The 13,317-nt window shown below is 41.8% G+C and overlaps 1 protein-coding gene across 1 annotated transcript in view; it reads left to right on the forward strand.

Moving 5' to 3' along the window:
• The first annotated feature begins 5,160 nt into the window (after positions 1–5,160).
• LOC125301129 (myosin light chain kinase 3-like) overlaps positions 5,161–13,317 on the forward strand; it is a 44,893-nt gene continuing 36,736 nt past the window's right edge. The window contains exons 1-2 of the mRNA XM_048253436.1: positions 5,161–5,240; positions 12,313–12,457. Of these exons, the coding sequence (XP_048109393.1) occupies positions 5,197–5,240; positions 12,313–12,457 (189 nt within the window). The 5' untranslated portion in view covers positions 5,161–5,196. The remainder of the gene's footprint in view (positions 5,241–12,312; positions 12,458–13,317) is intronic.

Genomic DNA, 13,317 nt, shown 5'->3' on the forward strand with positions numbered 1-13,317 from the left:
CGACTCTAATGTTTGTTATGTATTCGACTTCCTGTTATGTTTGTTCTGTATGTTGGATATCCCACTTATACCATAATATCACTACTCCCAATACCTTCATAACATCAGGTTTATTGCCCTGTGCAATGTTTATTGCAAAATTCTCATGATGTTAACATATTGCAGGCATCCAGGTATCTCATCATTAAAAGCAAAGATAACTGTTCAATTCTTAATACGGGGCCAGGCCTGTGGACAAAACATATCTTTGTTTAGCACATGCTGCTTTAAATAATTTCTTTGTTTATATTAATTTTAATTGAATGTTGACGGCAAATTGAATAAATTCAGTTGAATTGAATGTATTCAGGAGGAGCAGGAGAAGAATCTAGTCTACCACCGCCAGCTGTTATGCGCAGCGATGGAACCTTTTGGCTAGAAGAGGTCCTTTTCTCTGCAGCTCGCCAGGGTGAATACAAAATACACTGACCACCTTTCATGTGGTGATATATGCGATTGGGATCAGTTGCTCCTGTCATGCATATGATCACATTAAAGTCCTATCAATGCAGCACTTCAGAATATCTCAAGTGTTTCAATAAAGGGGTTCTCAACCCTTTTTTGCAGTAGGCCCTACCATAAATAAGCATGTCTCAAATTGCAACTGCATTTGTTCAAATGCAAGCCGTAATTGCTGAGGGCAGTGATCGGTCTCTTTTCCCTTCTTGTTCCTACATCCTTCGAGTTCCCCCTGATCAACTACAGCGCATATGGAGGGAGAGACTACACGTACGCCCACGGGCTTGGCCACTTCATCCCAAACAGGGTGAGCAGTGCAACACCTCAGGGGTTTTGGAGAGGGCTCCCGTGTCTGGTATGCTGTGCCGTCATGCATAACCAATGTGTGTGCTCCTGCAGATCTGCAAGCTGTATGTCAAGTCCAAAGAGGCGTGGATATGGCAGGTGCCCGATGTGCCCCCCTCCGAGCCGGTGTTCGTGCAGAGCCCCGAGGCCACAGCAGAGGATGACGGCAAGCCAGAGGGGACACACTGCGCTGCCCTGCCTTCCCGGGCCCCCAGCGGGCTGACAAGGTCCTCCCAACCCGACACAGCAGGGGTTCTCCAGACCCGACTGCCCTGGCCCTCTACCTCTCTCTCCCGAATTCAGACGTGGGGCAGGCTGTTTAAGATTCAAAATGAAAATGATTCTAACAGGTTATATCTGTTCTGATCACTTCAGACGCGTACATGTTCTCTGCTTTAAGCTCTGTGTCTTCCTGCCTCCATGAAACTACCTGGAGCATCAGGTCTGAACTTGGGCTTGGTACTAGGGGGCTAGCAGGGTCGGTCCTGGGTGATACCAAGGGAAAATAACTTAGACGTTTGTGTTCACATATCTAGTCCCTCTGGGTCACATAGTGGACATTTCAGATTAGATTAAATTAGATTCAACTTTATTGTCATTGTGCAGAGTACAAGTACAGAGACAATGAAATGCAGTTAGCGTTTAACCAAAAGAGGCATGTAGACAGTAGACAGGTAGTGCAGTATGAACAGTATAGACAGGTAGTGCAGTGTAAACAGTATATGACATATAGTTTGAACAGTATAGACAGGTAGTGCAGTGTGAACAGTTTAGACAGGTAGTGCAGTGTAAACAGTATATGACATATAGTTTGAACAGTACAGACAGGTAGAGCAGTGTAAACAGTATAGACAGGTAGTGCAGTGTGAACAGTATAGACAGGTAGTGCAGTGTAAACAGTATAGACCGGTAGAGCAGTGTGAACAGTATAGACAGGTAGTGCAGTATGAACAGTATAGACAGGTAGTGCAGTGTAAACAGTATATGACATATAGTTTGAACAGTATAGACAGGTAGAGCAGTGTGAACAGTATAGACAGGTAGTGCAGTGTAAACAGTATATGACATATAGTTTTAACAGTATAGACAGGTAGAGGAGTGTGAACAGTATAGACAGGTAGAGCAGTGTGAACAGTATAGACAGTTAAACAAGTGGCATGGTTCACAGTATGGATATGTGCAGTGTATTAACAATGACATTATAAGAGCAGAATAAATATGATAAGCAGTATGGACAATAATTATAGACAGATATCTACAGTATGTATATGTACAGATATTTGCATTGTATTATCAGGAACCTTATAAGAGAGTAGTAACAAAGTGTATGTGCAGTATTAACAGTATAGACAGATGTGTTTACATTATTTATATTTCTTCTTTACTAATATTTTAAATAATAATAATAATAATAATAATAATAATAATAATAATAATAATAAATACATTGGAAAATACCTGAGACAAAGAACTGAGGTGTATACTACAAAACAAGATAGAAAGGTATGTTGAGCCAAAGGTTTGTGGCTATTGCCTTGTTGTTGCTTGTCAATTTGTTTACATTTTAAAGCGAACTGACCATTTTTACACAGAAATATTTTCAACATACCACTAATCTCACTTTACTCTCAACGTACCATCTATCTTGCTTTGTATTATACATCCTTGGTGTGCATTAAAAGTGTATAAATAATATGAAATGCAACTACATATTGAACAAACGAACTACATATCTCACCTTAATCAGACAGAATAAGAATAAGACACTTTTGATGTTTGAAGTTACTGCCCTCTGTTTTTTTTTTCAATACCCATAAGAGAATGATGCTCACACACACACAAGTCCAAAGTACAAAGTACAAAATTAAGTTCAAAGAAATTACTTTATTCTTTACAAATCAAACATTGCATTGTCCTTTTTTTTGGCTTATAAATTACTGGCAGACAGTTGAAAGGATTAGCACTAAAGTGATTAAAATTAAGTCTTCAGACTTGCAGAGAAATCATTCCTTAAAGAGGCTCGCAGTTATTGAGGTAGAGTTGCAGTCGAAGCAACGGAGTCTGCTGCTTTTTCTTCGAAATCTGGTAGACTTGTTGTTTGATGATTTTCAAACAGTTGCTCAGTATCTACAAAGAAGGAGAGAGAGAGAGGGAAAGAACACAACAGCTCTGAAGACATACGTTTTCTCATCTCAGCCAAATAAGACAAAGAAAAGAAAAATATTTATAAACTTCAAAAACTGAAACCGAGCAGACATCTCCAACCCAAGCAGGACTAAAACACACGTCATACATTTGCGCGCGCACGTGTTTGTGTGTGTGTGTGTGTGTGTGTGTGTGTGTGTGTGTGTGTGTGTGTGTGTGAGAGAGCAGACATCTCCAACCCAAGTGTGTGTGTGTGTGTGTGTGTGTGTGTGTGTGTGTGTGTGAGAGAGAGTTACTCTTATATTACACTATGACAGCAGCATTAGCAGCTCAGGGTCGGACCAAAATGAGAGTCTCATATCCACACATCATTGCCACCCTCAGCGGCAAGTCGTTTGTGTGTGTGTGTGTGTGTGTGTGTGTGTGTGTGTGTGAGAGAGAGAGAGAGAGAGAGAGAGATGCGTGCATGTGTATTTATGCGTGTGTAGATGAGGTGATTAAGTTTGAATATGAGACTCTTATTTTGGATCAAATCTGAGCCGCTAATGCTTCTGTCAGACAGCAATAGTTTCAGGATCGCACGAAGGACTGGGCAATACATGTGTTTTATGCATTTGAATTTGCGCTGTGTTTGTGTGTGTGTGTGTGTGTGTGTGTGTGTGTGTGTGTGTGTGTGTGTGTGTGTGTATCATGTCGTGATAATATCTTGGACACTGTAGATGGAGTGAATGACAAGACTGTGCACTCCTGTATGTATGTGTGCATATGTATTTATATTTTACTTGATATCACGGTCTAAATCACAAAATGTAAAGACCCTTGATAGCAGCTGCTTTTTTAGACTGCTATACTATACTATACTAAAAATGCTACACTACGCTACACTACACTATACTATACTATACTATACTACGCTACACTACACTATACTATACTATACTATACTATACTATACTATACTATACTATACTACATACTATAATATACTCAGTTTGTCCAAAGGTTATTTTGGGGGGAACAATATTGTAAATGTCTTGTTTCTTTTCTCTCATAAAACAAATGTATGTAGGCATTCATATAATGTTTTTCTAGGTTCAACATTACTTAAAATGATCAAACATATTTATGGTTAAAAGTGTTTTAAAGGCACAGTCAGCGATCATATGCGATTTTAAGCCCATAAAATGTTTTGTGACGTTCAGCGATCATCTCCTGACAATCACGTGCTATTTAGGCTATCATGGTTAATGTCAGACCTTCTTACTTTTTAAAACTGCATTCCAGAAGATGAGTGTGTGACACACACACATCAGGTGCAGCAGTCTGTTTAATTTAATTTCAGTTTGCACTTGTATGTGGTTGTGAGGCATGAGTAATAAAATGCTCAGATGGGTGGTCATTTTGGAGGACATGACTGGCCTGATTTTATCAGACAGTGACGCTATGAAGCAGTATTGATGAGATGGGGAGTAGAATAGCGCCACCTGGAGCCCAGCAGTGTGCTGTTCTCAGGGCAGAGGAAGTGAGGGGGGCATTGTAATTTTCCAGTTGACAGACCACACCCCATTCTATCCAGGAAGAACTCAGGGCCATGACAGGAATGTAAGGAACTCTTTGAAGAGTGTGTGCGTCTGTGTGTGCATGTTTGTGTGTGTGTGTCTCTCTCTCTCTAGTTGTGATGTGGTTGTGGTGTGTGTGTGTGTATATGCAAGTACAGTGAGAGAGTGCACACACACACACACACACACACACACACACAAGGGAACAAATGGTCACCTTAACCCCCACTACACTCATCTGGCTTCACTATGACCCCTGCCCAGACACACACACACAAGAAAACAAATGGTCACCTTAACCCCCACTATGCCCATCTGGCTTCACTATGCCCCCTGCCCACACACACACACACACACACACACACACACACACACACACACACACACACACAAATATACCCCTGAGAGTCACACATAATCCAGAGGAAGCCTTACTGATTAGCAGTGCCTTGTGGGGAGAGAGAGACAGGGAGAGAGAGAGAGAGAAACAGAGACAGACAGAGAGAGAGAGGAGGGGACAGGGGAACAGAGAGTAAGGGCAGCGCTGGCGTAGGGGACAGGGAAGAGACAGTGACCGGGACAGTGACAGAGAGGAGGAACTCCAATGAGAGCACAAAACACACTGCAGTAGACTCAGATTCCATGAAAGATGGGTGGAAAAGAGAAGACCATTCTAAACATCAGCAACTATGAGTGAGTGAGAGGAGCGAGTGCCGCTTGTCTGTATAGAAACTGACTCAGAGCCTTATCATAATATATTACCTGACCCTGATGGGCTGGCTGCTCCTTTTAAAGTATTAGTACTTTTCGGTACATAAGAAGAACTTTGTGTTCTTCTATGTGTGAGAGTATGAGGGTGTTTGCTTGTAATCGTTTTAATGCCACTTAGAGTGTGTGTTGTTAATTTATGTTGTTAGCTTGGATGTGTGGTTTTAAAGTTCAGCTGTAGGTTGGAGTGTGTATTTTATAATATATCAGTTTGTGTGCTTGTGTGTTCTGTGCATAATGAAGTCAGTGTGTGTGTGTGTGTCTGTGTGTGTGTGTGTGTGTGTGTGTGTGTGTGTGTGTGTGTGTGTGTGTGTGTGCGTGCGTGCGTGCGTGCGTGTGTGTGTGCGTGCGTGAATGTGTATGCGTGTGTGTAATCGTACCCCTCTCTTATTCAAACAGCTGTTAGAGTGATGGTGACGGTACTGAGATCAGGAAGGCTGAAGCAGGATTAAAAGGGCAGTGTGTATATATGTGTGTGTGTGTGTGTGTGCGTTTGTAGCTGCATACCCTAACAGTAACACAATAAGATGGTATTTATTCAGGGCTCTGTCTTCCCCTTGAAATGCGCACACGGAGTCCCACAAATGACAGCGCTGTTGCTAGGCTACTAACGAAAACAGCAGTATAATCTGTTTGGTCATTTATCCGTTGACCTGAGTCATTCAGTTAGTAAGTTGGTTGGTTTGTTAATTAAGTAAACCCCAAAGTAAAGATATCCCTAAATTCCTAGTGGAGGCGTTGGGAATTTCATAATAATTCATGTCCAAGTTTAACATCTTGAATTACATGACAAGTAAATGATAAATACAAAATAACCATCACTTCTCAGTCCTTAAAGTCACAACCATGGTAATGTGTTGTCTGTGAGCATGATGGTTGATTGTCAGAATTGTAAGGTACTTTGCATCTCCTATTTGCATCTCACTTTTTATCTCAACATTCTGACCTAGCATCTCAACATTCTGACTAAATAACTCAAATTTTCAACTTAGTATCTGTAAAGATTGACTTATTGGCTGATTTGTTGTAAAGTGATGGAAAGAGGCTTCCATATACACTATAACACACACACCATGTGTTTTCCAAGCAGTGTAGGGGAACTCTACTTCCGTACTCCCTTCCGTAGAGAGATGAAACTTAAAAAAAAAATGTTTTAAAAGTCGCAAGGACAAAACAAAATCTGTCAATAACTTTTACTATAAAAACTGCTTGCTGGGGTGCTATTGAGAAAAGGTTTAACATGCAATTAAACTAACACTGGCAGATCATAGGTCAGAAGTTGATCATGCCAAAGGTTGTGAATTGAATGCAAGATGAGGACAGACAACATGACAAAAGAACCAACAAACTTTATGCGTCTGATAAACAATCACTAATCACTAATAAGTGTAAGAGAAGTGCTGATGCAAGCATGCAGACTTTCTAGGACCTACATACATCTAGTGTCTTATGGGCAAGTTGACCCACAACCGCTCTTGAACATAAATACAAACTTAGATTGAAAGAAGACAAGCCTACTGCAAACCCAATGGTCTGTTCAGATGTCTGTATATGGAACGATTATAGCATTTGGCTGCTCTGCATCTTTAACATATGTATTTTGTGGTCACTGTGTAGGGGCAGAGAAAAAGACCAAAACACACGCCCCAGACTCAGACGACTCAAAAATAGTTTGGGAGAGACACTGAACCTGACTTCCTTTAGCATAATCACAACATGCCTATTACTATTATATATTGTAAAGTCATATAATGTGTTTGACAGCCGTTAAATTCTTACTTCCTAAATCTAGTACTGCCGAAGCACTATTCTTTTGATTGATCCAGATTTATCCACAGTCACACACGGCAGCATCCATCTGTTAGCTCCTTGACCTTACCCCAAGGGTTTGGCCTTACTGCCCCATAAAATTCCACCCCCCACCACACACACAACACCTGCCCAGGCGGGCCCATAAAATCCCTTTTCTAGTAACTGTAGCGGCAGGTGTCTGTGCTCTCTCCAGGGTGGCCGCGGGTCTTTAAAAAGTCTTAAATCACGTTTCCTAAAAATAAGGCCTTAAAAGTATTAAATTGTCTTAAATTCAGATTGGATGGGTCTTAAATATTTTTTTAGTCATGTCACCGCGAAAATGCAGGCAATCTGTTCTGCCAGGTCGAATATTCTCGATGTGCGCTGCGTTGTCTATGGTTACAGTAGGTCAGAGCCCGTTTTTGCGCAGCTTTTAATGACGTGAAGTAGGCCTACTGTAGGCCTAACGGCAATATAGCCACTTAGGCCTACATCAGCGTTTCTCAAACTACAAGGACTGCTGGTCCGCGGAGCCTAATTATGCCCGGTCGTTCTGTCACTCGTCTGCTAATTTGCTGAGCAATTGATCAATAAACCGCAGACCGACAGAAAACAAGAAAACAAACGTTTCGGCAATCAGGAAGAAATACTTGATAATTTGGTGTCATCAAACATAGTCATACAATTATGTGCGTGTATGAGCCTTCATTTAATGCATACGTGTGCACGAGAAACTGAAACCAATCGATAACGTTGGTAAAGCAAAGCTCCGCTTCAACCCGTTGGGCGGCTAAGAGGTAACGACATTTAAACGAACGATTCTTCAAATAATTGAAAACTGATTGTCATTTTACCCTAGGCCTACTGTTCATTTTGAACAGACATCAGTGTGTGAACTTGGAAAGAGTACTGTATATTTCCACTTTTCCATCGTAAGTTTGGTCTTAAATTTCCCTTAGAAGTGGTATTAAAAGGTCTTAAAAAGTCTTACATTTCACTTGTTTATACCTGTAGACACCCTGTCTCTCTCTCTCTCTCTCTCTCTCTCTCTCTCTCTCTCACTGTGCCAATGACCGCTTGTCATGACGGTGGAAACAGGGATGGATTACTGCACGGGCCCAGGCCCAGGGGACCAAGGGGTCAGGGGGCCCTGAAGCCCAAGCCTTTGCATGGAATCATTGCCTCAATATCAACAAATCAGGATGTAGGCTATGAATCTGATTGAATTTAGCATTGGCAATCCCCAAAATGCACCAGAATACAGGAAATCACATCAAACAAATTAAGACATTTCTGGGGGAGGTCCCCCCCCACACACACACACACATATACGACAATTAGTGGGGGGCCCTTAATACATCTGGGCCCAGGGGCCCAAAAGTTCATAATCCGCCCATGGGTGGAAATCCATACCTATAATATGATGGACAGTGCTTTCCTAAACAGATGAAAAGATGACATGGCAAGGGGGGTAATTTGATCCTTTCGTTGCGGCTCTCCTCCTCCTTCTCTGACGGAGAGAGCATATCCCAGATACCACAACTTATCATAACAATGTCTAGAATTCTTCTCAGGCATTTAGACTAGAGTATAACCATATATTACATCTCGGTTTAGAGATGTCAAATATATTTGCTCAATAATATTAAAAATCTATGTGCGCAGGTTTGGTTTTGTGTGAATAAATGATTCATGTTGTAAGTCTCCTGTAGATTGTGCTCCTGTTTCTAAACAGTCTTTCTTCTCTCTGCCTTCTCTGTTAATTATGTTAGTTAAGCTGTGTTATATATTAAGGGATGTAAGTGTTAGTTAAGCGTTGTTATGAATGATGTGTTTGCGTGCGTTTGTGTGTGTGTGTGTGTGTGTGTGTGTGTGAGAGAGAGAGAGAGAGAGAGAATGTAATGTATGTAAGATTGTGTGTCTGTGCGTACTATTCTTAAGGGAGATATTGTGGTGCATGTCTGCACATTAGATCAGACCGTTCGGCCCTCGGAGCTGGACATCTAAAACGGATCAGTACCATCCCCTCTGGGTCTGGGCTTAATTCTGATCCAAAGAGCTAATCAGCTCCGAAACATGCCGACCCCCCCCCCACACACACACACGCACACACACACAACAGCGGCTCCAGCTCCCCAGGAGAATTAAACATGAATTCTGCATTTACACCTCGGATATAAATACCTTGGGAACATTCTGCCGCTGTCAATCACACACACCTCTCACACATGCACACATAACCTACTTCCCCCCTACACACACACACACACACACACACATGGTGTAACAGGTTTAATAGGTGTAAACATAAACCAAAATAACACAAACATCACTAACAGTAGCTACAGTATGTATGCAGTTATGTACACTGTGTATACTTATACACAGTGTACACAACTGCATGACAGTGTGTGCATATGTGTGTCTACATTGGTGTATTTGAGATATGTGTGTGTGTGAGAGACAGAGAGAGAGAGAGAGAAAGAGAAAAAGAAAGAGAGAGTGTGTGTATGTGTGTGTGTTTGTGTGTATGTGTGTGTGTATGTATGTGTGAGAAAGAGAGAGAGAGAAAGAGTGTGTGTGTGCGGGTGTGATAGAGAGAGACAGAGAAAGAAAGAAAGAAAGAGAGAGAGAGTGTGTGTGCATGCATGTGTGTGTGTGTGTGAGCAGTGGTATAGTCTATGTGATATGCAGGACTATACGCAGTATACCCACTTAAAAAGCATCACCATCTCAGTATACCCACTTAAAATAGGAAAGGATAGATATTAACATTTGGGGTTGATCACAGTACACCCTAGTCTGGCTTTCACCAGACCAAGCTCAATCTTTTAAGATTGAACGTTGGTTTGGGGAGTCCGCTATGTATTTTCTACTGCACAAGAGGCATGATCAATGGGCATAGTTCAAATGACTGTATGCAATTGGATAGTCATTCACCAATCTGACCAACGAACCGGGTGACATTTGCAGAGCGACGCAAAAACTCTAGACTCTCCCGCTATCGCCATTGTTTTAAACCTGCCAAAAGCGCGCCAGGTGGATAAGCCAGCTTGTGATTGGTTATTGGTTATGTAACGGAAGCAGCAGAAAAAGGTGCACAGGTTTCCAGCCTGAGCTGCAGGGCGAAAAATAAATTGATTGGTTCACCCAGCCTAAGTACACCCACTACAGCTAACTAGACTACACCCGCTACAGCTGACTACGGGCCCGTCCACACGGAGACGCTTTTTAGGTTAAACGCAGAGGTTTTGCTTCGTCTTGGCCGAGCGTCCAAACGAATCCTGTAAACGCACTGCCCGAAATCGCACTTTTCTGAAACCTGGTCCCAGAGTGGAGAAATCTGAAACCGTAGCCTGTTTGAATTCGTTTAGACAGCGAAACCGCACATCCTGCTTGCGTATCGATGATGTCATCGCCACACTTCAGCTGCCCTGGACTTGCACTTATAGTATTGCCTTACAATACTAGTTTTCATACATGACATTACCTACGATTACACTCCGTAAGATAAATATCACAACTGGTGCTGCGCAGCGCCGATAGCTTATGACTTGGTGGACTGAACACTGTTTTTTCCCGGTGTTTTTTAATGCAATTCTAGCTACTGTCAGTGACGCGAGAGAACTCAGGTTATTAGGAAAGTGCGGTGTAAGTTTAGGCTACATTAATTTGTGCGTAGTGCCAGTGTCATTCATTTATTTTACATGTCTTACAACATATATACATGCATTCAGTCGAGTGAAATCAGATATAAGCATACAAAGACGCTTATAACTCATTTTAAGCCGATGGTAGCACACTGAATGCAAATGCGCGATTTGATTTGATGCAGGCAAACGTATTGACTGTTACTAACGAAGGTTTTATAGCAATATTATAAATGTGGCGACAGAATAGCCTAGAACTTGGGTAAGCCTTGCGTTTAGTAGCCTAATTGCGGTGATAGCCAAAACTAATGTGAATCACGGACTATCCTACAACCAAAGAAAAAGTAAAGGTGATTAGTAGGCCTACCTCGTTAGCCAAATAAAGGACGGACTGCACCCTTCACAAACCGTAAAATAAAGTTTATTAGTTTTACAGTTGACTACAGTTGACAGTTCACCATCAGTCCACACAAACAATTCTGGTTTCCTTACACTAGCCATTTCGTCATAGCCTATTCTGTCTGTTTGTAAAGCACAAACTTTGGTCAATTTCTGTAAAGAAACAGTGCCACCTATAGGCCTGGGATATGAAGTAACGTGTTGGGTCGTGTTGAGATGGATCCGTTTGGACGCAAATATTCTTGATGCGGTTTCAGGGAAGACGGAGGGAAAAAAGATCGGTTTCGTGTGTGGACTAGCCCTACATTACAGTATACCCACTATACTGAGTGAGACAGAGAGAAAGAAAGAGAGAGAGTGTGCATGTGTGTGTAATAGAGAGAGAGGGAAAGAAAGAAAGAGAGTGTGTGCGTGTGTGTGTGTGAGAAAGAGAGAGCGAGTGTGTGAGTGTGTGTGAGAGAGAGAGAGTGCGTGCATGTGTGTGTGAGAGAGAGAAAAAAGAGAGATGCTCCACATGGTGTGGATATGTGCAACCAGGCAGATGCAAGGCAAGTGGCCAGAGGACACAAGCTATCTTGTGATTTTTTGGGACGTGAGTTTATGGTTGGTTATAGGATTTGGTAGACGGTTTTGTCCAAATCGACATACAAATAACAACAATACAATAGTTAGATTTAACAGTAAACAAGTTAAAAAGTTGGTAAGACTACATCAAGGAGATTCTAGTGATTGTAGTGATTAGGAGATTCTAGTGTTGTATTCTATAATATTCTGTTGAGGTCAAACTTTCACTTAACGCCACTGACCACCTGAGCCTAGAGCATCTCAGACTCATCCACAGCCAGGCTGTGTGCGTGCTCTCTCTCTGCCTCTCTCTCATAACCATGTTAACAAAAACAGTAGAGACAGCAGGCGCTATTTGTAAGAGGGTGTTGATTTTGAGGGTTAGGGTTATTTCCTTTTTTCCTGTTCTCCCATACAGAGAAAAACGTAAGCAGTCAAAAAAGACTATAGGCCTTGGAGGCCTATGCAACAAGACACAGAAATAAATACACTCAGTTTACTAAATGTGCATCTCTCTCTCTCTCTCTCTCTCTCTCACACACACACACACACTTTCTTTTCTTCCCTCTCTCCCTCTTCTCCTCCATGTACAGATCAGACAGGAAGTTGGGTGTGTGTAAGGGGATCTCTGAGGGCTTGTCTGCATCAGGGGTGGAGGCCTCCGGGCGGATGATGTTCTTCCGCCACCTGGAGCGAGTGGAGACCATGCGCTGCTACTGGGAGCAGAGAGAACAACAGGTACACGTGCATGTGAATACACACAAACACACACACACACACACACACACGAACAACATAAAAACATTAATGTGCACACGTTCATGCTCTGTAATAGGCTACTCATTTAGAGAGTAATAGGTTGTTATGATAACGTTTAACCAGCAGAGGGCAACATCAGCCTATTTTGAATATTACCTTAAACCAGTGGTCCCCAAACTACGGCCCGCCAACTCATTTTGGGTGGCCCCCAAAACATGTCCGTGGTATATAGCATCTGGCCCGCATGGGAGTACGACATCGTGAAACTAAAACCTCCGTAATGTCCCCCATCCATTCTCTATGGCGAGTCTTAACAGTACACATGTAATTCTCTTTTTGTCCACTGGTGGTTGTTTTGGCGCTGTTTCGCGTTTGCCATCGAAAACGGAATGAAATTTAGGTCTACCTGCAAACAATGTAAGAGGCCTATGCTGACTGCATCAGTGCTCAAAGTATTCTAAAAGTTTATCAATTAATTGTTAATAACTAACTAACTTCTATTCAAGTCATATTTCTGGAACTTTCTGGGATGATTTCTATTTTTTATTCACTCGTTTAAATGTTCATATTCACAAAGTTCTCATCGGGTGAGTGAAAGTGGTCTTTTCAGATGTTTTTGTCAGCACTTCATAAAACTCTCATAGTTTGAGAACTTCAAAATATTTGTAGGATATTGCTTGTTCAACAACTTGAGCTGTGTATGCAAAGACACAGAGTTCAGAGTTCACACATTTTGAATAAAATATACTTTTGGACTTCAATTCTATTTTTTTTATTAGTATTATTTCATTTGAGCTACATTTTGCACTGATATGGCATGATTGCAATATAAACACAGC

This window comes from Alosa alosa, chromosome 9 (assembly GCF_017589495.1).
Source record: "Alosa alosa isolate M-15738 ecotype Scorff River chromosome 9, AALO_Geno_1.1, whole genome shotgun sequence".
Lineage (NCBI taxonomy): Eukaryota > Metazoa > Chordata > Actinopteri > Clupeiformes > Clupeidae > Alosa > Alosa alosa.